Source organism: Pempheris klunzingeri, chromosome 23 (assembly GCF_042242105.1).
Source record: "Pempheris klunzingeri isolate RE-2024b chromosome 23, fPemKlu1.hap1, whole genome shotgun sequence".
Taxonomy (NCBI): domain Eukaryota; kingdom Metazoa; phylum Chordata; class Actinopteri; order Acropomatiformes; family Pempheridae; genus Pempheris; species Pempheris klunzingeri.
In genome coordinates, this window is record NC_092034.1 from 7598566 (window position 1) to 7626552 (window position 27987).

Below are 27987 nucleotides of genomic sequence, written 5' to 3' on the forward strand. Positions count from 1 at the left end.
TCATAAAATTCCTCAATAATGTATGCCTCAGATAATAATGTATTTGTAATTTTGACATATTTATAACTAAGATTCATGGGGCTGATTTTTAGTGGTCACAAACATTATTCATGCAAGTCCACCTGCCACTTAACGCTTCCTGGTGTGATAGACTAATAAAAGAATGAATAAGTGCAGTTGCGGCTCATTGCATTCCTAAGTAGCTTTCTATAGCTGGATTAATACCTTTAAAAAATTCACATCCCAGACAATGAGCCAGTGGAAATCCCTGGAAAAGAGAGTATGGTCTCATTTCCTTGTGTAGGAGGAGCAGCGTGGTGTCGCTCCGTGTGTCGGTGTGTGTATGCCCGGTTGATAGAGGACAAAGAGTCCATAAAGCGGCGTCAGAAAACCATATAAAGTTTAGAATTGAGTTCCGCCCGCTGATCTCAAAAGAGAAGTTAAAATAAGATCAAACTTTAATACTCTTTGTGGGAATCATTAAATCTCTAATCCCAGCGAGAGAAAAAAAACCCGAATATAGCAAATAAGAACAGGACAAATGGGCCATATTAAACATAATGAACTCAACATTTTCGAGGAGCAATGTGGAAATGTAGGCCTGAATAAGAATGAGCTGAGCAAATAACAATAGCCGAGCACACTGAGGCATAGAGAAAGGCAAAGACTGAATATACTGTTTTAAAACACACCAAGTATCAAAGTTACATACAAAATGAAACTGGCAAATAAGTAATGCAATACAAAACATAACTTCGATATGAAATGTTGAAATGAAGGGTGTGAATAGACTCCACACGACTTAATAATGAAAGATCAGTTTGCCTTTAGTCAGTTGGAGTTCAAATTTTTTAAAAATTGTTAAGGATAACGTGAAACATACAGTTACATCCTACAACACATTGCTTTGTGTACTTAATGGAACATCAGAATATTTATATGACATATATGGCATAATATATTTACTATATATAGTACTATACTATATATATAACTCTCAGGTTATCCAGTCTATGTTTGCCTATAATCGCAGCATATCAAAATGCACATACATAATGAGGTCATACTGAAACGGGCAGGCTGTGATAGGCTGAGACACCCGTCAATCAAAGATACTTACCTGTCAATCTATAATACTTAAAATAATACAGAAATTCTAAAATGTCTTTAATGGAGCAATAGTTTTTAGAATTGCCAAAAAAGGAGAAGAGAGAGACTCAATAGACTACCTAACTTTTTGACTCCTACCAAAACTTTTGCTTCTATAAATACATGATGTTGAATTCCTCGTTTAATAGGAGCAGAAAATTATATATATGTACCGTCTAGCCATGCAGACAGGCTTTGTTAAAACTGTTCACCTGTTTCACTCGGTGAGCTGGCAAAGAGAAGCAAGATAAAAAAGACTCAGAAGAATACAGTCTGACTGAGGAAAATATTTTCTCTGTCTGTCTGTCTCTTTGTATCAGACCAGTCAATTGATGTGACATTGTGCACAATGACCCGCAACAAAGTGGATCAACAGAGGAGTCAAGTGGCAAATAGCGGAATTTCAACGAGCAACCTCTCCTTTCATCAGACTTGGACCGAGTCAGTAAGCTGCATCGATCTGCCACAAACAAGCAAGATCCGTCTGAAAGTGAGGCACGGTGAGGCAGCGCATATACACACAGGCAAAGTACACACACAAACAAAGTACCTGTCAATATAACCTGCCCACCCACACAAAGGACCTGCACAGAGATAAAGATATTCAAGAATGTGTGTGTTCCCAAGCACGGGCATCCATGTATGTCTGTGTACGCAGAAAACGTAATCATCTTTATGAAAAGAAAACATTAAAAGTAATAATTTCTACACAGTTGTTACGACTTTATTCACTAAATGTCTTTGTCTTTGTCTGAGTCACATTCAAACACACATGCTCACACACAAGACGGGGTCAGATTATGGCAAAATAGTCCCATGCAGCCTGGCCTTATTCTGTATCGTCTCTGGAAATGACCTTCCGTGTCATAGCAATTACTGCAGCCACTGGAGGTTTTATGTGTGTCTGCGTGTGCGAGTGTGTGCGTAATGATATAAGAAGGTCCTCTGACACCCCCCTCTCTAGGTCATGTGGCCTGCGGAGACTCTGTGGAGGTCACTGGGATATGAGCTTCTAATGGGGAACATGGGACTAAGAAACATAGAGAGGGGGATAGAGAGAGGGCATGAAATGGAGAAGCGGGATCCGGAGCGACGACTTCTTAACAGAATAAGCGCGGTTGACATTATGTAAGAGACATATCGACGCAGTCAGGTATAAATCACTTTCGCTACACTTTTATTTTTATTTCATTACTTGAATTGACACTTAAAGCGGTAATTTACTGCTTGTGTTGAGTGAGTTTCATGACCCCTGGGCCCATAAAACTTGCTAAAATGCCATTGCATGATTTTAAACTTGCATGAATGTCAATGAGGAAATTGCTAGTATTATTGTCTTTGTTCCAAAGAAGACCCCCTAAGGAATAGGTTTTATATAGCTTTTATTTCTTCTTATTCATACTTGTGTTACAGTAAGTAAGTGTGACACAGAACTGGAACAACGTGTCCAGTGAGATTAAACTCAGTGTCCTTGTTTATGTTAAAAATACTTTTTTTTTTTGTATTTTTTTCTTATGATTTATTACTTCATGTTAAGATAAGTTGAGTCTTTTATTTTAGCACCCACACACACACATGTTGAGTCACGGTGTATATAATCGCTCTCTGACACATTGATCCCTATCAAATCTGTTGAGTCCATTTATAAAGGCAGGCTAGACAGAGAGAAAGCAAACACAACCACCCACTTCCACCTTTTCTTTCTCCCTTTCTTTCTCACTCTCTGCACACACACATGCACACTTCTCCAGTAGCCAAACCCTTTTAGGCAGCTGTACTCTATGACTCTGTCACACTTCTTCTCCTTCACCACCCTGCAAAAAAAAAAAAAACACTCCCACTATAACAGCAAATTCACACATCCTTAGTGGAGCAGCACACATGTTCACACGCATGTACACTCTCCCACATATACACACACACACACGCGCGCGCAAAAGCCAGCAAAGCCGCAATAAAACCAACCCAAGCGTTTCTGTTGTGGAACCTAATCCACTTTTCCACTTAGCTAGCTAGTATATCTCTTCCTTACTTTTCTCCCTCATTCCCTCTTTCTCTCTACATCTCCATTCCTCCCTTTCCACTCAAGAAAACAATACAAGGGGGCTGATCTGCGTAAATGCTGACACAGGTGGAAACTTAGCTGTTTGGAGGCTCAGTGCTTTGTGCTTTTAAGACCCTCTCTTTAAGAAGAAGCCAAAAAACAGGCGCTTTTTTCTTTTTTCTTTTTTCTTTTTTTGCCAGAGCAGTAAACCCTAAACCACAAACTGGCAGAGAAGGCCTTAGCCAACCTGCTTCCACTTGAGATCAATGAGACTTCCCCTTTGGCATTTTTAGACTTATGGAGCAGTTTTACTGATGGTCAAAAGTTCAGGAAAATATGGGCTTTTACAGGCTCAGTGGATTAGCTAATGGAGTATGTACCATGTTTCTTTTGAAGTACATATGAAACTATTGTAGGTGCCCACTTATCGCTGCATGGTTGGTGAACTTTTGCTGCAATTTGTTCAACCGGCAAAACAGTTAAGTAACCACTTATGGAAAAACCCATTCAAGATCCAAAATAGATTTGCTTCTTGATATTTTACTTACACACTATGCTAGCAGGACGTGATGCCGCTAATGCAACTGTGTCAAAAATCATTTAGATAGCAGAACTATCCAATCCATAATAGCAGGTACTCAGCCATTTCCAGGCAGGTGTACACATTGAATTTTATGCACACCCTTATCAGTGTCAGCAGTGTTCAAAAGGAAAATGACCAACAGACTGATGTAGCGAGGGTGTTTAAGGCCACACTTAAAGACACAGTAAGAGAGGACAGGAACACCACCTCAGTGTTAATGTGTGAATGAAAACAACAGTAAAAATGAATATGTCCCGATGTTAGCAGAGTACTGGCTGAACACCTCAAAGCGTAGTTACTAACATCCATTTTAAGTGTGTCTGATTTCTGAGTGTCTTATGACAGCTCTTTATGAAAGTTTTACCTGGTTAAGCTGCTCCACGTCATGCAAGCCCTCCAGGACCCTCCTGTACTTCCTTTCCCTGTACTTCCTGCGGACGAACGTGGCACGCAGCTCCATCGAAGCCCCGCTGTAGAGTTCCTCCTCCAAGGGAAGATTAGCAGCCCAGAAACTGTTTGCATTCTTGTTTCCCACCTCAAGGAAGAGCTGCGAGGTTGAAAGAAAATATGGCAATGGGACAAATACAAGGGAGAATCATTTGTAGACCAATCCATATAGTTTGAATTGCCACAGTCAATTAAGGTAATAACATTAAATGCAGAATAGCAAAGGTTAAGACTTAGAGCCATATATATTCTAATTTCCTTACATGAGCAGATGTAATCAATGGACCAACTTACACATTGAACCGTTATGGTACTTAATTTAGCGATTCGACACACAAAATTTAATGAGCAGTCAAACAGGAGTCATGTTAAATCCTTATGACAATGCGTTGGAATTTATTGTGCAAAAAAATGAATATCCAGTGGGAATTGATGTTGTTTTCACTCATAAGGAAAACAGCATGCAGAACACACCTCCACTAGTGCATTGCTCCAGATACTGCTGTCCAACTTCAAGCTACGCACTTTGGAAATACTTGGGCCGAGGGAGCGGTGCTGACCTGGAACACAGGACAGAGTCATCAGGATTGAGGGTTCACAGATACACACACACACACAAGCAATGGTCAGAAATTCCTTCGCCCCTTGGGTTCATGAAACCTTCGTAGATTAGATATATTAAAATACGCATGGCTGTCAAGGCAATGCTTTGAGTTCCTGCAAAGTTAACATGAAAAAAAAATCAAATTGAGATGTACATATATGCACGGAAATCAACACAGTGTGCGCACAAACACACAACATGTTTGAGATGGAATAAACAAACAGGGAGTTACGAGATGAAGAAGCAGAGCATGACTGGAAGCTCATTCTCTCACTCACAACAGACACATTTAGTTCCCTCAGCACTCCTAATTGGAAATGAAAGCACAGAACGAGAGCCATTAATTGCTAATGAATCATGAGTAATTCATTGTGTTTGTGGGTCGGCCTGTTTATTTGGGTGAACGGGAGGCTTCTGGGGTTGCTTGTGGCCAAAGACAGAGCATACATGCATAATACATCTGGCAGAAACACGCTGTATGCTTGAATGTGAATTATTGTCCTGCGTGTAAAGGCGAATAATTTTAGATTTAGATCTGGCATGATCTCATGACTGTCTTCTATGCTCAAGTAGAGCAGCTGTGAATGAAAATGTGGGGCCATGAGCTGTGAAAAGGCCTTCCTGACACAGATCTAGTGACACTTTACACTAGAAATCATTTAATTATCTCTTACCTAAGATATTACAAATGAGAAACCTTCATGGAACTCATTTTTGATACCATTATTTACTCTGCAAACTCATAACATCACAACATCTCATAATTGGTGCAAAACCATAGACACTGTCAACACAAACCTTAAGCAGTCGGATACGCTTTCCCAAATGTGATTTTAATTTGAAGCTGTGAGCTGTCTTCACAAATATCTTCATTTGTCGTGCTTTTTAAATTTGACAGCAGGTCACATTAATTTACTGGCCTAATTGCTCCCAGAGTGGATTCTGAATCTAATATGCCAGGCCATATGCCTCTGCGGTCAGGCTTGATGTGGTCAAAATGGTGAATACATTTACGACAAAGAACAGCTCCAGTTTTAATGCCATAACAGTCCTGAACCCATTATTATTTCTCTATGGGTATCCTGGCAACATTCAAGTGTACTATAGTATTGTACTATGAATTGTACTATGTGCAAAAACAATAATTTAATCATAACCATTTAATCTCAAATGCTGTTGGAAATCTGATAAACACATTAAACAAATCTGTTAAACAATATGTACAATCTTGCGTCGTCTGCATATCTATGAACGTTTACACCATGTAGTTGTATAATTTAGCTGAGTGGACGCATGCATAATGAAAAAACGGAGCGGACCTAGACCTGTGGAACACCATATGCATTTGAGACATGCTCACCAATATTAACGAAAAACACTTTGATTGAGAAGGCATTATTTCAGAATCAGAATTAGGTGTATTGCAAAGTAAGTTCTCATAATAAGAAGGAATTTGCCAGGGTATAATGGTGCATGATGCAGTAGTGCAAATTGTTTTACTAGCTTTTACTAGCGCAGTTGAACATCAGCCATGTGTGATGTACAACTTCCTTTGGGGTCTGTGTTGAAATGGAAACCTTCAAAAAGCTCTGTATTATCTCATTTGTTGAAAATATGAAAAGTCTCTCTAAGAAGGGAAACACTTTTTTTATGCGTGCTACATGCCAGATGTTATGCCTGATCAAATCTTTTTCTATTAGAAGAATTTAACAAACTCATTACATTTTTAAAATGTAGAAACACAAATCTGGAGGTTCTTATTACAATTACAATTTACCACTAGAATAATGTAATGCTCCTCCATGCTGGTCTGTTCTCAGAGATTCTGTGTACATCTCAGTTGAGCCCTATGGCAATTAATAGAAAGGACTTCCTTCTTCCCCAAATAATAATCTAAATAGTTTGTGGCAGAAGTTCACACAAGGAAGTGTCAAGTGTGGATGCATTAGCGCGGTCCAAACCCCAAAAGTCACACTGAAAAGAGTCGACCAATTACCGTCTTTGAGATCACGTGAGTACAGCTTGACAAATACTTGCCAAAGAGCAGGATTTTGCCATATCTGCCTGTGAAGGAGTGAAAATATTTCTTTCTTAGCGCCTGCTGCATTGCTTCAGCCATGCTGAATCCACTAAGCACCACAGGACCATTTACATTTGTGTAAGGGTAATGAAACTGAAAAAAAGTGTGTATGTGCACGTGTCAATGGGTACATGGTGACATCTTCTGATATAAATAGCCTGTTGTAAATGTCTTTCCAATGGAACCAAAACCTTAACACACAAAAGGGCATCCCCATCACTGCAGAATTAAAAAAAAAAATTGCCTAACCCACCAAGGTTTTTGCTTCCAATTAAAAACTTTCCTAGCGACAGTTCATGGAGCACTTTTCCAACCCCTGTACTTGTGTGCCATTTTCCTCTCACTCAATGAGTCAGAAGGAAACAAAGCAAAGCAATGAGCACTGCTTTTCTGTGTTGCCATGGCAACTGTTGCCAGCAGACGTGTCTACAAGTTGCATCCTGGTTTAAAGGAGTTTATTGTAATTACATGTGTTGACAGGGGCCTCCCAATCTTTGGAGAAATGTCATGGCCTCTGGTTGGTTGGGATGCATAGTGGGAGACAGGGCAAAGAGAAGAAACAAAAAGAACTGTGTATAAAGATGGGCAGCTTTAGTAATTGGGGAATTAAGCATACTAAGGAATGTGGGTTTGATCAGTTTAAGGGTTGGGATGAGGACCTATGTCCTCTGTTAATCATCAAAGAGAAACACTTGCTCTAACACCAAAAGATGTGGAAATGAGACAAACATTAAGGCTACACAACTCTTTATAATGTAATGACAACCCAGCAGAAAATAATCCCTGACAATCCCAGACAAAGTGAGCAACTAGCTGGAGAAACCTGGGGTGCATTTACAGTCAGATATTTGCCTCAGGCTTTGATGGAGACCAAAATCGAGCTAAAGGAGAGTCAATATTGGATTTACATTGACTGTGTGGCCACAAGCAGGACTAATAAGTAATGCTAATGTTGCTATATGTCGGCAGGATGTGTAATTAGGCAGCAGCTTTAGTTAACAGCTTTCACATTACCCATATCCACTGTACAATATGTCACTGTTAGCACTGTTGTCACATTAAACCTTGTTGGCACTTACCCAAGTGGCCATGCAGGTATCAGCCTCACCTGTTTTCAGCTTATTTATATGATATAATACCCAGATTATTTTTGAATTTAGAACAGGCTTTCTGTAATGAAAACTTTCCATTTACATTCTCACTTTCTAATAGGGAAGAGATATTAAAAGTTAAGTGAATAACTTTTAATATCTAAAAATATCCGTTTCTTTAAAATGGATAATAATGCACATTAACAGTCCTTCAATTGCAAACAAAGCTAAAATACTAATATTCTATAGCTCCATATCAAAGAGTAAAGCTGCAGACTATTAAAATTCATTCTGTCTTGGCATAAAAAAAGGGAAGCCAATGTGGGATCATTTTCACCATTAGTCTTCTCATTACTTCTTTCCTCCTTCTCTTGTTCAGCATTTCTCTTTTATTGTCCATGACATGAGAGCGCTAATTAAAAGCATGAGCAGTCATTGGTATTCCAAATGGACCACCGCCTAATTTAAGGAGAGCATAGTGTGAGGACAGCTTCCTCATTGCAGAAATTCACCCTCTCTCTCCCAGCTTGTCGACAAAATGTAATATTAAACACCCCTGCAAATGAAATCATTTAAGGGTGTTTGAAAAGGGATGTTGGATATCTGATGCGTACCAATTACATGGGCTTTGCAGAGGTGAGGTGAAGAATCGCATTAAAACTTATGACTCTGGGAAAAGATCTGAAGAGGGAAGGAGTGTGTACTGTAGGAGCATGCAAGAGGAAAAAAACAAAACTACACACCAACCAAATATCCCTCTGCATCAAGCGTGGCCACTGCTTCTCTCTAATCATGTTTAGCAGGTCAAGAAGCAGTTTGGGATCCCCCCCCTAAGTTCTTGCCCGTGGCTTAATCTTTGTTGTCATTTCATCTGAGCCATCCAGCATTGCCAAATAGATTAGAGAATCCAGAGGCCAGACACTGACTCCCATAAGTGGCTTATCACCTGAGAACTTCTTCCAAAAGAGCCTCTGGGTCAGAGTACATAATCACACTCACACAAACACCAGACCACACATACAGATTAACAAGCTTTTTTCACTTAAGCATATTTCAGAGTCTTCTTCACAATGTTTCATATGCAGCATGCTCCCTCTCTTTTTGTTTCTCTCTATAAATGTTTGTGTATTGCTTCAGAAAGAAAAAACTAAAAACTGAGAAAGAAAATGGTGTGCGTTTATCTTTATAACCGGTTCCTTTGGCTTGTGACTCTATACTGTAGGCAGCGTTGAATTGTGAACCCCTACTGCAAATTCGATTACATAAATCTGGGGTTTGTGAGCAGTTCAAGCAAAGAATGACGTTCATTTCTCGGATCATTTCATTTTAAAATGAGAAGAAGTGAAACTCTTCAAGTAAGGTGCAAAAAGTTTAATAGGTTAAAGACTTAGAATTTTGGACAGTTTTTTTTAGGGTTAGGGTTAGGGTTAGGGTTAGGGTTAGGGTTGCATCATTTCAGGAAGACATAAACAAAACTATATGATTAACTAAAGGTAAATAGTATGGACACACTCAATTGGCACACTTACAATAAGTAATTCCAAAGCATAAATAGAATAATCTAGAGTCTATTCAGAGTACAACAGTCATCTTACCATTCAAATTAAATCTTTTTAGAATGAAGTTTCAAGAAATAAATAATGAATAAATATTTACTTTGATTTAAAACCGCCCATTTTATAATTAACTAACCAAAACAACAGAACTTTGTCTCTGTTTCTCTATAATCAGAACCAAATTACATAGTTCTTTTCTGTAAAGTTTCATAACATATTGTTGAGAAATTAGAGATCCATAAAATCATCTTCCATTTCTATCAGAAAAAGGGTTGTTTATCAGAGTATGTACGTTGTTTATCCAGCACTTGTGCATCTGTATCAGAGAGTCAGAGAGCAAAAAGAAGCCAAGAGTAAACCAGCACATGTCTGGGCCTTACCTGCACACTTCTTACAGATGACCACGCCCAGATTGACAGACGCCCACTCCGGCTGCGGGGCCCGACAGTCGGCACAGCTCCTGTTGGCCTCATTGAACCAGATCTTCTCTGCCACTTCATAGTCAGAGAGTGTCTCAGCAATCGATTCTTGGACTGCTTCAATCCACTCCTCCTTCTCCCGTTCTGACTCGGTCGAGAAGCTGCAACAATTGATTTTTTGCCCCCACCCCAACAAATGTCTCAATGTTATTGATTTGATTTGAGAGAGCAATTAAACAACATAGTATAGCTTGGCAGGGTTACGGGGGTTTGCGGTGTTTGGAGTAGTTTTGGGGGGCTGCTGAGTAAGTATGCCTATGTGTGATTGCAACAGATTTGGTGAAATTGATAGTGGAATTGGAAGAGGGGGCGATGGGACAGGTAAATCAATCTCTTGCACCAGTAAAATCTATAAAGTGTTAATGGAGGGTATTTTTTCAAGATATTATTTTTATGTTAGACTCAGGAAAGATGAGAAATAGTAATGGAAGGAGACTATAAAAGCAACACATTTAAAGCTTGAATATGCATTTAAAATAATATTAATAAATAAAGTTCAACACTTCAGTTCCTTTGAAACTTGCATCAAGACCTCAGTCACTTTGAAATTGAGAAAATTAAAAAAGTAATGTTAATATAGGCGATGCTGTTAACATGGGCGCAACTTGAAGGCTTCATAACAACACACCATGTGTCTAAGAGCATGGACACATGAAAGTAATTTGTTACAATAATATGCAAGCAAATATGATTAATAGTGATTGAAAAAGTACACTACCCTCACATCAGCAATTACACTATAACTGCCAAAACTATATGGAAAATCAATAGAAATCTTACAGGCCATAACACAAATTAAATTTGCATCTGTGAACACATGAAATGCAGACTGCATTTACATGCACTGCAGTAACCTGGTTACTGTAAATCCCGGTATAGATACAGCAGGTCAGTAATCAGGGGCAGCATGGTGGTGCAGTAGTTAGCTCTGTTGCCTCCAGGTTTGAATCTGCTGGCCTGCAAAATGCAGTTTGCAGTTTGAACCTGGGGGCCTTTCTGCATGTGCTTGTGTAGGATTTCTCCGGGTAGTCCGGCTTCCTCCCACAGTCCAAAGACATGCAGGTTAATTGGTGACTCTTAACTGCCCGTAGGTGTGAGTGTGAGCCTGGATGGCTGTCGCTGTCTATGTGGTAACCCTGTGACTGACTGCAGATTAATTGGTGTACCCACTCTCTCACCCAGTGTCAGCTGGGATTGGCTCCAGGTTTCTTGGATCCCCTACCATGATTAGGATTTATTTTTAATCAGGTTAAGTGCATGTAAACACACATAATGATATTTTAGACACTGTTTTGTGTGGAGGAACTTAACTGCCCTGCACAGAGCCATGGCCATAACCTTATGCAACTCATTTGGGATGACTGGAACACCAGCAGTCAAGGCATGACTTTACCAGTGCTCTTATGGCTGAATGGGAGCAAATTCCTGCAGAAAAAATATTTAAAAAATCCTTCCCAGAAGAATGGTGTCCATATACGTATGGCTGTATATTATGCCAAATTGGCTAAATGTCACCAACCACATTTTGACACAGATTTCAAGATACTTAGTGCCCTAAACATGTCACTAGGTCTTTTTGTGAGGGGGAGAGAAAGTTGAGAGGTAAAGAAAAATCCAAAATCTAAAATAAATATGCACACCACACACATATGGAGTAAATGCCAAAACTGTTGGAGCTCCCAAATTGGGCGTCTTTCAGGACAGTCATTCACCTGTCTCTCAATCCATCTATTGTATGTCTAACTCATTAGTTTTCTGGAACGAGGAGATCTTTTTGGAACCCACACACGCAGGAATGATGGGATATGTCTATCACTGTCTAATGAGCACTTATAAAGATGCCTCGCAGGGACAGACTGCGCAAGTTTCTGATGGAGAGGATGGTGTATGTATTTCTGAAGAAGTTGCTGAATGTACCGAGTAGCTCAAAATTAGCTGAACGTATGATAAGTGCATGGAACAAGCAATCTGTGCGCATGTGTGTGCTTAAGTGAGAGTCCGGATAAGAAAAGAGGCCAGACAGCAAGATCGACAGAGATGTAAAATTGAAATTAAAGAGAGAGGAAGAGAGAGAGAGAGAGAGAGAGAGAGAGAGTCATTCCTAGCTAGACTGAAAGAAGCACTTAGAAAGGAGAAATGGGACCGCTGGTTTCCATGGCAACCTGGCGACAGAGGTAAAGACGGTAGATGAGGGGGAAAGGAGACGATAGGGAGGGGAAGCTTTTGCCCGGAGCAGAGGATGTGCATCGGGCTGGCCTCGCCAAAGTAACCCAGCAGAGATCGATAGGTTGATTGGGTTCAGCCGTTCTGTGCCCACCAGTCTCTGCCCAGGGCCCGTCTAAAGAGATGACTGCTCACATCTTCTGCTGAACTACAACACGGCCTCCAAAACCACAGAGGAGCATAAGCAGGCGGGAAGCTGTGCTGGCGTATGTGGAGGTCTCCTTTGCCGCAGAGTTTTAGATCTAACATGAATGCTGTTCTCAGTTGTGGCCACAAAGTAAACTACAGCTTTGACGATCACGGGTGGTTGAGAGGGAAATATAAAATAAATTATTCTGAAAGGAAAATTGAATCAAACTATGATTATATTAAGGATTTTCTCAAACAATTTCCCCCAAACCACAGAAAATAATAGAAATGTAAGAGGTGGAGTAGGAGTTAAATTACTACCTTCTACAAGCTAACAATAATAAAATTGTTATCTTTGCTCTGATTATACATTTTGTAACTTAACTGCTAGCAAGCACTGTTTACATTAAAATTACAATGTGCAAGCAATCTCACATATTGTTGAGATATGTCAATCATCCTGGCAGGCACAGGCCTCCACCACCACCTTCATTGCCACAAACGACAATAATAGAGCACTCATGTTATTCCACACTACTCCCATGTAATTATCTGGAAAGTAAAGTAAGAGGGCAATGAACTCCTCTGTTCAGAGCACAGAAAAGAAAAATACTTTGCAAGTCCACCATCTTTATTGTTTTTTTTTTCTTCCATCCATTGTCTATTTCGCTTATCCTTAAGGGTTGCGAGGGGGCTACAGCCAAGTCAATCACAGGGCCAACACATAGAGACAGACAATTATTCACACACACATTCACACCTACGTGCAATTTGGAATCATCAATGGTTACCAATGGTTAATTAACCTGAGTGTCTTTGGACTATGGGAGGAAGGCGGAGTACCCAGAGAAAACCCACGCAAGTACGGGGTGACCATGTAAAATCCACACAGAAAGGTTCAAGGTTCAAACCACCACTACGCTACTATGCCCCCCCCCCCCATTTCCAGTCTTTATGCTAAGCTAAGCTAACCTCTTGGCTGTATCTTCTTTATTAACGAAATAACGTGAGAGTGATATTGTTCTTCTCATCCAACTCTTGGCAAAAGGAATAAAACACTAAAAAAGGATATCTAATATTCAGTTTGACTTGGCCTACATGACCGTCATGGCCTGCTGTTGGAAGCACTGCTCTTTATAGTGAGCTTCAGGGTTCCCCATTCACCCAAGGCACTAGTATCAGTCCCCACTCATGAAAATGTATTTTGTATGACACATGAAATGACAATTAAATTGTAAAATCGAATTTTTATGTGTGGTAGCTTGACATTCTTTTTTTTAATTCTATCGTTACAGTGACCATCAAATCTTAATTCTAAAAGTTGACTCCCGTTGGTGTCCTTTATCCTATTTGCTGTTTCAGGCATTGAAGCTCTGCTGCACCACATACTACAGGACATGTAAGTGAGGAATCAAATTCTTCCTCATGAATGCTGAATAGTCGAGTGGCTCCTTTGGCATGCATGCATAATGTACATAATAGTAAAAGAGCCAAATATTAAATTTTCATACTGCTGAATACATTTTTTTGTTAAAAGTGATACTTATATCAAATATTGAAAGCATTTAATCAGTACAAGCTGGATGAGCATCAATATTTCTTTCAAAATTCAGATGACATGACAACTTGTCATTCCCAATTGCATTTATTACTGATTGAATGAAGTGCTTTGATGTGTGGGTAATCAATACTTCCTCTATGAAAAAAAAACCTGTTGCGAAATCACCAGATCACAGTGCACTTCTAAAATCTACAGCCCTATTACAGTTAATCTTGCAAATGGGGTCTGAAAATGGAACGACAGTTTTGAATGCCAGTCACTGACACCTCTAAAGAAATTTATGGCTTCACAGCTCCAGTCAAAAAGTAAACGTTATACCGATCCAAAGTTTAAAAAGAAGTTACATTAATCATGAACAAAAATATACATGATGGATATTAAGATAAGATGAGAACTGGCAGATATTCAAAAGAGATCAATCAAGTATTTGACTTAAAATTGGTTCAGCCCACCTAAAGCAGTGTTCAGGAAAGTATGAGAAGTAAAAAAAAATAGAGAAATAGTGACTATGGTGAGTGACAGTGCTGCATCCACTGTCATTATAGTGCTGTAACTAGCCACTAGCACCAGAAATAAGTCTTACAGTGCAGGCTGATCTCAGGTTGTGTAAGATTTCACATTACAGTGAACAATCACTATTCTTCACAGCATTGTTATTTGCTTTTTACTTTGAATAAAGGGTTTAAGTTTGTCCTCCCCCACGCACAACATTTGCTAAAACGCCCTCACTTGCTACAGTTCCACAACACTGTGATCAACAATTTCTCTCAGATAACTACCTGATTTAAGGATCATAAAAGAAACCACATCAGAAAATGTTTGAAGACTTTAGACAATCATGAAACTGACTTCAAATGAATTTAAATGGGGAGACTTCAATCTATTGAAAGTAGTTACTATGCTAATTAGATATTAAGTGAGGAAGTCTAGTTGACTGTTCATAGTTAGCAGTTCAGACGAAAAAATGATGGTTCATCAATTGGAATTGGGTTAACACAGGTATGTTAAAGTTAAATTGCCCAAAAATAATAATTTTGATTTAATTTCAGCATTTCCAATATTGCAATCAGGTCACGTTTGCAGTATTGTTGTAGAAATTGGGTCCATTAAGGAGGAAAAATGACACCAACAACCAATAGTGAATTGAAAGTTTAGAGTTTAAGTTTTCTTTCTCTCTAAAGTCTGGGAAATGACCCTGATGATGTCATCAAGGGTTTTTTTTTTTGGCATGGACTTGGCGGCCTGTGTTACAAACTGTGGGCACAGACTTTAAAAGACTCTACCAACAAGAGACAGTCAAGTGAATTAATGCTCCTGGTAGTATTGTGTACAATGCAGGATATCGGATTTAGGATTTGGTCTGGCAGATTGCGAAAAAGGAGGCTGAGATACCCTGATTTTTAGTCCAATCTGTCTCTTGTTGGTCCCCCACCTTGGTGAAAGTACTAAACTGCTGAAGTGCCTCTTTAATATCAGGGGGATGATGTTCTTTCGCTAATTTGAGAGTTTCATTCAGGGAAAAAATATAGACCACACAAAAACTCTGATTCGACAATTGCCCAAGCACTGGCAGAAAATTCAATACTCGATAAAGTAGCAACACTTAGGGTGGATTTCAGCTGATAGTAGGAGTATAATAGTTTACTAGTAAAATGAAAGTAGCAGTTTTTCATTCCGCAGAGAACCATGTCTACACTTTATTTTCCGATTCTGGAGGGCCTTAAGCAATCAAAAGCAAGTAAGAGGACAAGTTCACATTTTTTTCCAAATCTTATCGTCAGTTTCAAGGACAGGAATGACCAGTAATTCTTGACATGTAAAGATGGGCATATGGGTAGTGTCCTCTCAAGGGAAATTTTATTCAAATTAGAAAACACCAGTGCAGTAGGTTATAAACACAGTAGTTTGGGGATTTTCTGCTGCCACCTTGATACAAATAGAGTTGTAGAGACCAAACAAAAAAGAAAACACACCAAACAGACATGGATTTTCTCCAATACGCCCTTGAGCTAAGCATTTATCTGCAGCTTTGTGTTAGTAGAAGTGCTGTCTGATCAAGAGCACAAAGTTTGTCTTTTCTTCAAAGTTGAGTGTCTTTGCCTGGTTACGTCTCCTCTCCCTCTCTGCTTCATTGTCATTCTCTCAACTCAAAAAAGTCTGCTATTGCATCTACCACAGCAGCCCCAACGCTCTGTCCATTTAACGGCAGCAAAACAATGGAAAAGCCAAAGTGAGTCTCCACAGCTTAAAGTGATTAGATGAGTTTCTCACTAATCCCCACCTTGAGCAGGTAGGAGAGCGCTCCCAGGGCTACCAATCGATTTGATCCACACACACACACACACACACTCATGCGCACACACACGCACACAAACACAAGCACAATGAAACCCTTTCAGCAATCACCTCATCAAAACAATTCAGGAGACCTGAGCTCATTTTAATTCCACCTCTTTTTTTGTTTCACACAAAATGGCAATTACGTCCAGCGTATTAACGAAGCTGCCAAACGATGGGACCATTAAGGGAGCTGACACAAACAGATCGATCGAACATACATCAGACAGGTGGAGGAATGAGGGGGATAGAAATCTTTACACAAGGCAACGGGCAAAAAGGGAAGGGGTAAAAAAGAAGAGAAAATAGTGAACAAGCGCACACAAACAAACAAGCCGTCCTTTGTCCAGGCAGCTGTGACGGTTGTATTCTAAATGGGCCATTACAGCACAAACAAGCAGCGCGCTCATTGATTGTAGGCCCTCAGGGACTGGAGTAACCCAAAAGGCTTTGTGCCCTACAGAGACAGATACCTGCACGGAGCTCCCATGGGAGATTTCACACAAAAAAAGAAAAGAAATCCCAATCGATATGTAGTGATTTTTGTACAGGACCCTGCTCTCATGTGGCGTGTTTATTGCAATGACCAATAAGCCGGCGATGTGTGTGGTGGGTGCGGCGGCTCACAGGACGGTTTGTGAAAGAGATTGGACATAGGATGGCACAGAGCGTGAGAGAAAATAAAATTCTCTTTGTCTCATTAGAGCCAAGTCTTAACTTTGTGACACACCTGCTCATTAGTTTCACAGCTCTCAAAGGTAAACATACGTTTTGTATTGCAAATGACCGACAGTCCCTATCCCAATGGAGGGCCAAAGGAAAGTGTGGGGGAGGTGTTGTATGCTGTACAGATTTTAAAGCCCCTTGAGGCAAATTTGTGATATTGCACTTTATAAATTTGATGTTTAGTTCTTGTTTGTTTCATGTTCACATTCATGTCATCTTGTGTCACAGTGTGAACATGAACAGAGAACTACAGGAGCGCTCTTGAATGGGACAGAATTACATGTTCCAATTTGGTTAAAAACAATAGGGAATCCATTCTTCTGATAATTTGCTCTTTGTCCACTTGACCTTCTGTTTGTTTGTTTGTTTGTTTAAATAGAAATGCAGCTGGTTTTAATTCTATGACACATAATGGTTTTATATTTGCGCATTTTGATAAAAAGAAGGTAGATAAGTTTCAAAGTTTAGTTACTTTGAATGGTTCGATTTAATCCTCCAACTCTCCAGGTAAAAAGAAAATCCATGGTTATGAAAAAAATGTAAAAGTCCAATCTGATAGGAATATGTGAATATTACTTCACCACAAGTACCATAAACTCTTATCTCACTATAACACTCTTAATACCTTTCATGTTTAAGAGCAGAGCGCTTTAGCTGGGACTTAGGATGCCTTATGAGATACGATTATTGACATTGAAATACAGTGTAGCGAGAGGCTTACCATATGTGAACGGCATTTCCTTAACTATACGGTTAAAGTGAGATAATAAGGCAGTGAGATTTGTTTACAGAGGGAATATGAATGAAGTCTTGACATCCTGCTGCTTCCTCCAGTAAGATTTTAAACACATGTGGGGGTGTAATATAGTGAACACATAATTCTGAGGGTCTGTATTCAACAAGAGACTCCTTCACTTAACATTTGTCTTTTTTTGATGAAAGCAGGTCGGAACTGAGCGTTTGTTACGGTAAGAGCTGTGAGATTAAACACAAACAACCATAAAAGGACACGTCACACATCACACGCATTCTAGCGTGAGTGGCTTTGTGTTGTGGTAGAAGAAACGTAGAAAAAGATATGTATATGCAAAAGTACGCACTCATATGCATGCACATGAACACGTGGGACCGGACGTACCTGAAACTCTTGAAGGGTGTGTTGATTTCAAAGCCCCTGCGGTCCAAATCTCTAATATTGGCAGCAGTCAGTTCTACTTCAGCTATAGCCAGGCCCGCTTTGTAATCCTGGAGAAACACAAAGAAAGAGATAGAGATCTGTAGATTTGATGTTAATTAATTGTTATTGGCCTTATTGGCCTTCTTAAAGAAATACGCTTATTTGCTTTTTTCACATTAAGTGTGGAGTTAGAGCAAGGAGGCAATTAGCCAAGCTTAGATTAAATGTTGGAAGCAAGAGGAAACAGCTAGCCTGGCTGTTTCTGCAAAGTTTTGTTGCCTGTTCACTGTTTGCCAAGAAACGTTTACAGCACCAACTCTCCTTTTGCATTTGTGATGTTACATGCTTATTAGTGAGCTTTAGACGGAGCCATGACAGCATTTTACCCTCGTCTCCAGTCTTTACTCCAAGCTAAGCTAACAGCTGCTTGCTCCAGCTTCACATTTACCATACAGACATACCGCTCTCGAAAGTGTAGACGCATATGTCCCAAAACTAGAGGGTAAAAAAAGGTACCAGTTAAGGTGGTTTTTGGCATCAGATGCCTGAACCCCTCCTTGTGGAGGCACCGCAGCAAACTGAAGAAGACCCGAGGGTCGACCCACGACTGGGATGATGTATCCCAGCTAGTCTAGGAACACTTAGGGAATACCCAGGAGGAGCTTGAGGAAGTAGATAGGCAGAATACTTTTCATCAAACCACCACGACAGGGACTTGCGAGTAGTAGGAAATGAAGGGTTAGATGGACATCCAAGAAACACGTCAACTGAGCTTTCTTTTTTTTGTCCTCAATCACAACCCCATTTTAAAAGCCAGAAATGCAAATGTCCAAATAAGAGAACACTCAAAGATGAGGAAATGCATTCTCAAAGGGCTCTGCAAATGTTAGGGTCCTTCAACGCCTAATAAGATGGGATCAACAGGTCGCCTCATTAAAGTCACAACTTGTTTCTCACATGGACCTTGACTGTCATTTGGTCTAATGAAAACTAGCAAACAGTAAGGAAGCCACAATCAAGGCAAGGATATTCTCAGTCTAGGCTGCCTTATTTCCTCTGGATTGTTTTGTGGGTTATTTTAGGAAATGGCATTGGACACCGAGTTAGACATGTGAGTGGCCGGCTGAAAATAGTTTGTGACAGACCGATAACGCACCGAATAGTCATCGGCTTTTCCTCCATCTCACCAATGATACACAAGCCAAGTCTGTAAGTGTGTGTGTGTGTGTGTGTGTGTGTGTGTGTGAGCAAGTGTTAAAAAGAGACAGAAAAAGAAGCTATAGTGGATATTGTTGCATCGAGTGCTTGTGTGTGTGTGTATACCTGCATGAAACAGCAAAGCTCTGAGGAAGCCAAAGGTGCATCTGGGGAATCCAAACCAACCCAAGCTTTAAGCCTCAATGTTTTCTGAGGCCCATTTCAGAAATAGGGGTTAGATGCAGAGGCACCGTTTTCATAAGCTCAACTATAACTCTGCAACACACCGCACCCCTTTCCTTCTTTGCTTTATCCTCAACACTCACAGCAGTTTAGACCATTTTCTATGGCCTTGAGCTCTGAGCTGAGACAGAAAAAAAAACAGACAGGAAGACAAAAGAAGTGCACCTACACCCACACACGTATAGGCGCAGCATCAAAACAGAGCAAAAAGCGCCAGCATCCAGAATTACAATACAGAAAAAGACACACTTCACTCCATCGCTGAGGCTCACGGACAAAGCCAAAAACGTGAGTCAAAGGATGGGGGAGAGAAAAACAGCGAGAATACAAAAAAGGAAGGGGAAGGAGAAAGAAAGTATAAGTGAAAGAAGGTCTCGGTAATCCTGACGGAGAGTGGGTGAGGCGGGTGAGGGGTCAGCTGAGCAGTTGACAGAAGGAAATTCAGTGAGAGTATGTGTGTGTGTGTGTGTGTGTGTGTGTGTGTGTGTGTGTGTGTGTGTCTGCGTGTGTGTGTTTAGAAACAGCCAGAACAAAGCAGGATCTGCGCCAATACTCCTCAACAGCGAATTACAAAACACTGCCTTAGCGGGGAGCGCTAAATACTGCCATGCTGTGCCAGCTATAAAGCGTGTGTGTTTTCTGTGCTAACTGGTCTTCACCAGCAAAACAATTTACACTAATTACAGCAAACAAAGAGAAGAAAATGAATCGACACCATCTTTGTTGATTGGGTGTCTTTTTTTGGGAGGACGTGGCCTAACAGAGCGAAGACATGGGGGTGTGTGTGTGTGTGTGTGTATGTACATGTATGTGGCGGACAGCGCTGCCACGTCTCTTGCAGAATTCTTCAACTAATTAGGTACAAACTTCTCAGCGCAGCCAAATTTTGCAGAAAGTCACTAAACTGTTTGCGTGCTGCACGATTTCCAGCCTGATCTTTTGGTATTGTGTGGGCTGGTTCAAGTGGGGCTAATGTTGTCAGAATGTTCATTTGACAATCATTAGCCCCAATTAGACTACTTCAAACAAATTTAGGAGACTGTGGTGAGAAACTCAAGCAATTATTCTCATTTCCTAACAGCTCTCTGCAGGAGGATACTGAGACAGAGCGAGTGAAATAGAACAAAGCGACAGGCTGGTGTGTAGAATCAGAACCTATGAAGCGCTTTGAGTAATTAAGACACTCGGAGCTCGGAGGAAGATGACATAAGAGATAGATGGGGAAAAAAAAGAAGCGGAGCAAAAGACAAGTAAGTGAGTCGCTGTATGGCCAGGTCCTAATTGAGCTAAAAGTTTTGATGTGAGAGCTTCGGAGGCAGCAGAAACTTGACGCTCTGTCCTATCAATTATAACTACGTGCAGTCATTGCTCTTTTAAATTCAGTATGTTCCGAGGTTTGAAGACGTGTGACGCCATAATTAGAGTGTGTGGTGATGACACAGTTAAATCAAACCTCATTCAAAGCTCATTCTCGCTAACCAGAGGGAGAAATGGTTTACATGGATCACTGCAAAGTGGTTCTGGTTTCACACTGAACGGGCGTATGGAGGAGGGCGTGCACGAACATGCACGTTCCCGCCCGTCTGAACGCTTGCGTGTGCGAGTGTGTGTGTGCGGCTGCGCTGAGAGGGCAAAGCAGTCACCTATACCTAATGACCCTCATCCCTCTCAGGCAGCCAATTAGAGCGCAGGGTGTTCGCGGCCGTCCAGCCCTCGCCACTCGTTACCTACCCAATATGTGCCGTGGCCTCCTGCCCTCTCCAATTAATTCACCAAGGATGGAGGGACGAAGGGATGGGGAGACGAAGGAAAGGTATTAGAGGTAAAAATAACTCACCCAATTACAACAGGCAAGGGAGAGGCGGCAATAATGGCGCATACGGGGGGAGAGGGGGAAGGCCCTATGGCGAATGTTCGTACGCATGCGCAATTTTATGCACCTTCTGTCCACATACCATACGACAAACGATTTAAAGAACTTGCAGAAGTTTTCAAAAAAAAAAACAACAGAAAGAGAAAAAAAAATGTAACTTAAACCTAGAAAACACACCGAATTCCTCTTCCATGTAAGATGAACAACCCTAACCTGGTAAGTGCTGAGCAAAGGCCTACTGCATCCAATTATAATTTCGTTCAAAGCTTTCCAACCTCTCATTGTGTGAGTCATTCACTCCACAGTGCTGAGCAGCTCTAAAAGAAGTGAAGGCGTCCTCTACTTCTGTTTCCTATTCCATGTCCACTCAACTGCTTAAGATGCTCTAAAAGCACGCAGGCAAAGACCGTCTCACAGAAGTAGGTGAGTTTAAAAGAGCACACACTCAATGGAGACAAAAGACTTGGTAATTTTAAACATCAGGCAGAGAGAGACGGAGGCCAAGGACAGCGAGGAGCTATGGAGCTAGAGGATAAAAAAGCAGAAAAAGACAAATAATTTGGTTGAATACACAGAGACAAAAAAAGAGAGAAAGAAGCGAATTTTCTATCCAAAGCTCAACATGATTCATATGCCTATGCAGATAAAACTTTGTAAATCAAACTTAATATTTAAAGATGCACATGATATCTACATTAAGCTCAAAGCAGAGCTGCTAGCGTGGCTGCAAACTGGTAGTCATTTGATTGATTGTTAATATATACAAGATTATGTGTGACGTGAGAGGGGTCGCACATACCCATGAACCCACTGAGAATTATTACCCAGCTCTGCAGTTCCCCTCAACTCAATGCACAGCCAGATGATCCATTGCGCCGTCTTGGCACAGACCATGGGGTCTACGTACACTTGGGGACCCAAGCAAAGGCAAAGGCAATACAAAGATGTACAGCAGCTGGAAGAAGCCAGAAGATGGGCAAAGTATTTTCAGAGCAGCAAGTAACACTGACAGGCAGAGGGTGATAAATGTTCAATGTCATAATCAACAAGTCAGCCAACTGTTTAGACCACAGAACGGATGCACAAAAGATACAAAGGTCTTTCAGCTCATTCTTTTGGTTTTTCTGGCCTTCAGCTTCACTGTTTGGGTTCACTCTCACCGCCTCAATCCAGCAGGCAGCTGGGGTTTTTTTTGGCAAAAAGTTCCTCTCATAAAATGACAAACAGATAGCAAATGAACATGTTACTGGAAGTTGTAAAAGAATAGAAACTAATGTTACTTTATTTCTCCTTCTTGGGGGCACAACAGCAACATTTACAACATCTGGTAGATAATGAAGTCAATGCAGGTGTAAATTGCACTCACCACATACAGTAGTAAAGCAAGAGTATTTAAAATTTTCTGATTATTTTTTGGCTACATCAGGTATGCGAATGGAAATAAAACTAATTACAAGCGTTGGCTTTGGTGATATAAGGCTCACACTTGTGTCACACATTCTACAAAACGGCCTTGCAATCTTGGGATGATGTTAATTGTTACAAAGACGATCTTGAGAGGAGCAAATGAGAAAGAGATTTAATTAAAGTGGAGATTAATTAAATCCTCAGTCTTGCTGTTATTGTATACGCAGAGTACCTTTCCCACCGGAGAAGGCTCTACTGTATGTGTAACTTTTGCTAAGTAGGAATTAAAGCGGCAGAAAATGATGTCTGTCGAGCATTTCTGTTTCAACCGAGATTCCACTGGCAAAACTGTGCTCAGCTAAGCTAGCGGGAAGTTAAATTACATACAAGGTGACAGCAAGAAAGATGATCATACAACAATGAATCCATCCTTCAGCTTCCGCAGTCAACAGAAGCCAGAGAAAGCTTGTGATGTATGAGATGATAAGACGTGAAACCAGTTACTCTGCTTGTACCGATCTGCCTACAGTATGCAGCCCATGGCAGGAAGATCATTCTCAGAGTAAACTTGTGTGTGTGTGTGTGACACACTTTGCGCACTGTCTGACTTTCTTTACCTTGGTGCTTAAATGACCTTAAACACAGCTTCATCACAGGACTTACGGTCCGTGAGAAATGGGGTAGGGGTGGTGAAGGAGGAGCTGGGAGGATGATGTTTCCAATAGCTCGTTCATCATGTTAGATTAAATACTACACTCCACTGAACTTGAACGGGGCAACGGTCTACCTCCCTCCCTGCGCTCTCGCTCTCCATCACTCTCTCCTTTTCTTACAAAACCACCAACGCTCGTTTCTCACTCATGCAACCTCTGCACCGAAGCGCTCCCTCCATCCCTTTCGCTTCATTTTCCTCCTTGTGTCTCTTTGTGTCTGTCTTTTATTCTCCAGTCTTTAATTTGCCGTCTCCCTTCCACTGTGCAAAAAGCACTGCTGCTGCCGCTGCTGCATTTATGCTGGGGATTTAGCTTGTAAGCTGAAATAATACAATTAATTTGTTCTCTCTCTGATTCTCTCTTTCCCTCTGTTTCTCCTGCTGTCTCAGATCAAGGAAGTGGAAATGTGCTTACATGGAGTGATACCCAAAAGAGAAGTCTAACAAAGATGTTTGTTCACACTAATGAAGAAAATAATGAAAGGCAAACAACAAAACTAAAAGAGCGAGCAAATGGAAATGAGAGCCAAGGAGGGATGGAGATGAGTTGAATGTGTGCAGCATTATCAAATATGCACACAAAATACGTGTGAGGCACTTTAAGAAATAGTATCACTGCGTATGAGGTATCTTTCCATCTCAGATAGGATATCTTGCTGCAGGAACAGGAGTAGGCAGAGAACAGAGTCTCTCTACATGAGCTGGGACTATCACGCTTTAATTGGACTCACATCAAATAAGAAAGCCTCTAAGACACTATGACTAAGAGAAGACTTATCTCTACTTTATTCTGCCCCTAATAGCTAAAAGATGTAAGTTAACAAACGAGCGGCGAAAGGGCTGTAATGGTTGCAATGCAGTTCTTCCAGGCAACAGGGCCAGATCAAAGTATGTCCACTAAAAGTACTTGTTTTTGCCACTGACTAGCTCAGATTGTTATTCAAAGTGTCTTGGCAAGATCCGCCACCCATTCTCAGCTGCTGGCTGAGGCAATCTGCTGAACCTATTCCAAAAGTTTTTGTACCTACCAGTCATTTTGAACTCAAAATATGAAAAAAAAATGAAATAATGAATAAAAAAAAATAAAATAAAACAAAAAAATAAAATAGCAATCAGCTTTAAAAATACCAGAGTTATCCTGTAAGTATGGAGCTAGAGCCAGGAGCCTTAGCTCGGCTTATCTCATCTTAGCTTATCTTAGCTTAGCTTAGTGTAAAGACTGGAAACACAAGGTAACAGTTAGCCTGGCTCTTTCCAAAGTGAACCTCCATAGCGCCAAATCTCCAAAGCTCACGAATTAACATGCTGCATCTCACTTGGCTGTTCTTTACACAAACAGCTGTATAGTTTGTGCTCTTGCAGGGAGTTGTGTGCCGACCAGCTTAGCTTAGCATAAAAACTGAAAGCAGAAAGAAACAGCTAGACTTCATCCAAAATCTACAAATACTAATACTACAGTAGTACCACCTCTAAACCTCCCTAGTTGTATCTCATTTGTTGAATCCGTACACAAACTGAAATGTAAATCTCCTTGTAAAGCAGGTTGGTTTTTATATTTCTGGTTGTGTACAGTTACAAAGCCGAGCTAATCGCCTCTTGGTTCTGGCGCCATGCTTAATGCAGATACACATGAGTGGTATCAAGTACTTTTCCTATAATGTAAAACTATTCCTCTAAGTGGCATCACCTGGGAATCTCATTTTAGGACTGGAGACTGTTGTTTTTTTGTTTTACAGAAAGTCTTACGTTTCAAATTAAAGGCGCAGAATTTGACAGACAGGGCATTTAGCTGCGAGGAACACTTGTTTTTGAACCACTCCAAAATTCTGGATAACTCAATTTGATCATGCATTCTCTCAAAAGATTAATGGGCGTGTAATACCAAATCACTGGAGTATCCTTTTAAAGACTGTAAAAGACTGTCAAGTTAGGGATGCAGCCTTCCACTGAGGCTTTCAACTACTCCAAACAGCAGGAACTACAGTACTGCAAAAACTAGACAAGTATACCACACAGTAAATATTAAACTGAGCAGTTTCAGGGACATTGAAGTACACATGAAGTCAGAGGTAATGGGAGTAAAGCCACTTAAAGTTTTAAAGGCAGGTGCAGCACTGTCTACGTTTGCTGGAGGAGAAGTTCAGGATTTGAACCCACAGGTAAAAAGCAGAGACCTTTTCTAGCTCACTTTGTAGAAACTTAAGTTTAGTTTTCTCTCAGCTCTTCCCATTTCAAGAAGGTGTGAGCGATTCGAATTTCAGGAGGTCCAGTCACATAAACGCGTCACATAACTCATCTGAGTATCAATTAGATCAACGGTTAAAAATCACTTTTTAATAAAATAAGACACAAAACCATGATTTATTTTCCAAGAAGTCACTGCATAAATACTCACTGCTACCACTAGATAAAGTAAAACAATATGTTTGAGGCTTAATCTGTTTCTTGAGTCCGTGGGTAACTGCACACTGAATAGAAGGGGAAGAAATATTGAAAACAAACATTTCACTGTAGAAACCATTTTTTTGTAATGCAAAAGCGTCACTCAAAAGAAATTAGTATAAACTCAATATGCGACAATCTGTCAAATATCCATGACTTTGCGACTGCGTCCATGTGTCTTCTAACCTGCTGTCACCCCAATAGGTCTATAGGTCACACCAGATCAAACTAGCACCATATTTCATACAGATACATGAGTGCCACTAATCTCCTCATCTAACTCTTGGCAAGAAGGTGAATTATTCCAACTCCCTTAGTATAAATGTACTCCTCTAAGTGACTTAGGGGTAATTGGAGGAGAACTTTGGCCAGCAAAAGGGCAGAGTGGAGAAGCAAAGGGGCACTGGGCATTTCAGAGGATCACTTAGCATCACTCACTCGGTGCTTATTGTGTGACATGAGGGCCACAATGGCACTTAGAAGTGTCACTTTAGAGCAAAAAGACATTCTGGCTGTGCAAAGGCCGATTTTGGCACTAACAGCAAAAAAGCATTGGGGCAATCTTTTATTTTATTTATAGTGCTGCTGCCGGCTTTGCCTTGACTGGACTACTTTATAAAGTTGATGAGAGGAGCAGGGAACAGACAACTGCCCTAATCCCCCAAGAGCATCAAAGGCCCCATGTGTCAGCTGGTGAGGGGTCATTTTATTGATCACAAATCTGATTGGGAATATCCAGCACTAAAGCACAGTATCAACCCAAACAATAAGATCCTTGTCAATAAGTCTTGGAGAGATGACTTGACTGAAGGTGCATACACGTATTTTTGACCCTGGATACTGAAGATCATCCCAATTCCAACTGCCAACAAGGTTTTGTTCCCATTTAATCTTTTCTATATTGCTCTGCACTGGTCACAGTTGTACTGTCTGGGTACACTCCGTCATTCCTATGCACTAGCACGAGCTTGTACCTATCAAAAGTAGAACAATATACTATCTCAGTGATCCCTGAAGCTTATTCTCACTTATATATATATATTTATTTTTTCCATTACACACTCATGAACATTTCTATATCTTTCATGAACATCTCCATCTCTGCCTCATCTGCTTCAAACAGCCTGTGATTATTATCTTCCTATTTCAAACAGGAAGCTGTCATCCTGTAGAGAGGAAGTCCCCGCGGTGTTGGAAGTACCTGTTCTGTTTTGCAGAGCCTGACTTTACTCCCCGCCAGGGACACCAACACTCTGCCTTTGTAACCGCGGAGCTCCAGCAAGCCTCGCTTGTTTGTTGAGGAGGGGTAGGGGAGGCTGTCGGAGCACTTCTGGGAGCTGCGGGCGGGGGGGCGCGTGGCCGTCTGAAGAGTTTCCATCCACTCCTGGCGCTCCCCTGTGGACATGTGCATGAGTGAGAGACAAGAGACACAGAGAAAGAGAGGTAGATGGTGCATGTCGATACAAGTGAGAGTGTGAAAGAGGAAAAAAAAATATATATCAAGAAAGGCCAGAAAGAGAACTGGAGAGACAAAGAGAGATCTGGGCTTCTTAACACCTTTGAATGGTAGTGTTAATTCATCAGTTTTTCATCCTCTGAGAGAGTTACGCTGCCTTGTTGGCTGCTAAATCTCCATTGCAAACTGATACAGAAAAATCCACTCTAAAAGAAAAGTAATTGAAACACAGGATGGTGATACAATTGGTGAAAATTAACTTCGCCCCTGGAAAAAAAAAAAAAAAAAAATCCTGCAAAGCTGACAAGTGCAAAGTCTAGCACTGGAGATATAGATAGCTGCTGCTTGGAGATTTGCATGCCTCAAGCAAGATGTGGCTGGGGTAATTCTAGTCATACACACCACCCAATTAAAATAGATCATTAAAAATATAGCTTCTAATAAGACACAACCACAGTTCTGTGAATCCAC

At 40.7% G+C, this 27987-nt stretch overlaps 1 protein-coding gene across 1 annotated transcript in view; it reads right to left on the reverse strand.

Annotated features, from left to right (window-relative positions):
- arap2 (ArfGAP with RhoGAP domain, ankyrin repeat and PH domain 2) overlaps nt 1–27987 on the reverse strand; it is a 105873-nt gene that overhangs the window by 52497 nt on the left and 25389 nt on the right. Inside the window, exons 8-12 of the mRNA XM_070854712.1 lie at nt 27262–27455; nt 18148–18254; nt 9935–10134; nt 4698–4783; nt 4141–4323 (exon numbers count right to left, since the gene is read on the reverse strand). Of these exons, the coding sequence (XP_070710813.1) occupies nt 4141–4323; nt 4698–4783; nt 9935–10134; nt 18148–18254; nt 27262–27455 (770 nt within the window). The remainder of the gene's footprint in view (nt 1–4140; nt 4324–4697; nt 4784–9934; nt 10135–18147; nt 18255–27261; nt 27456–27987) is intronic.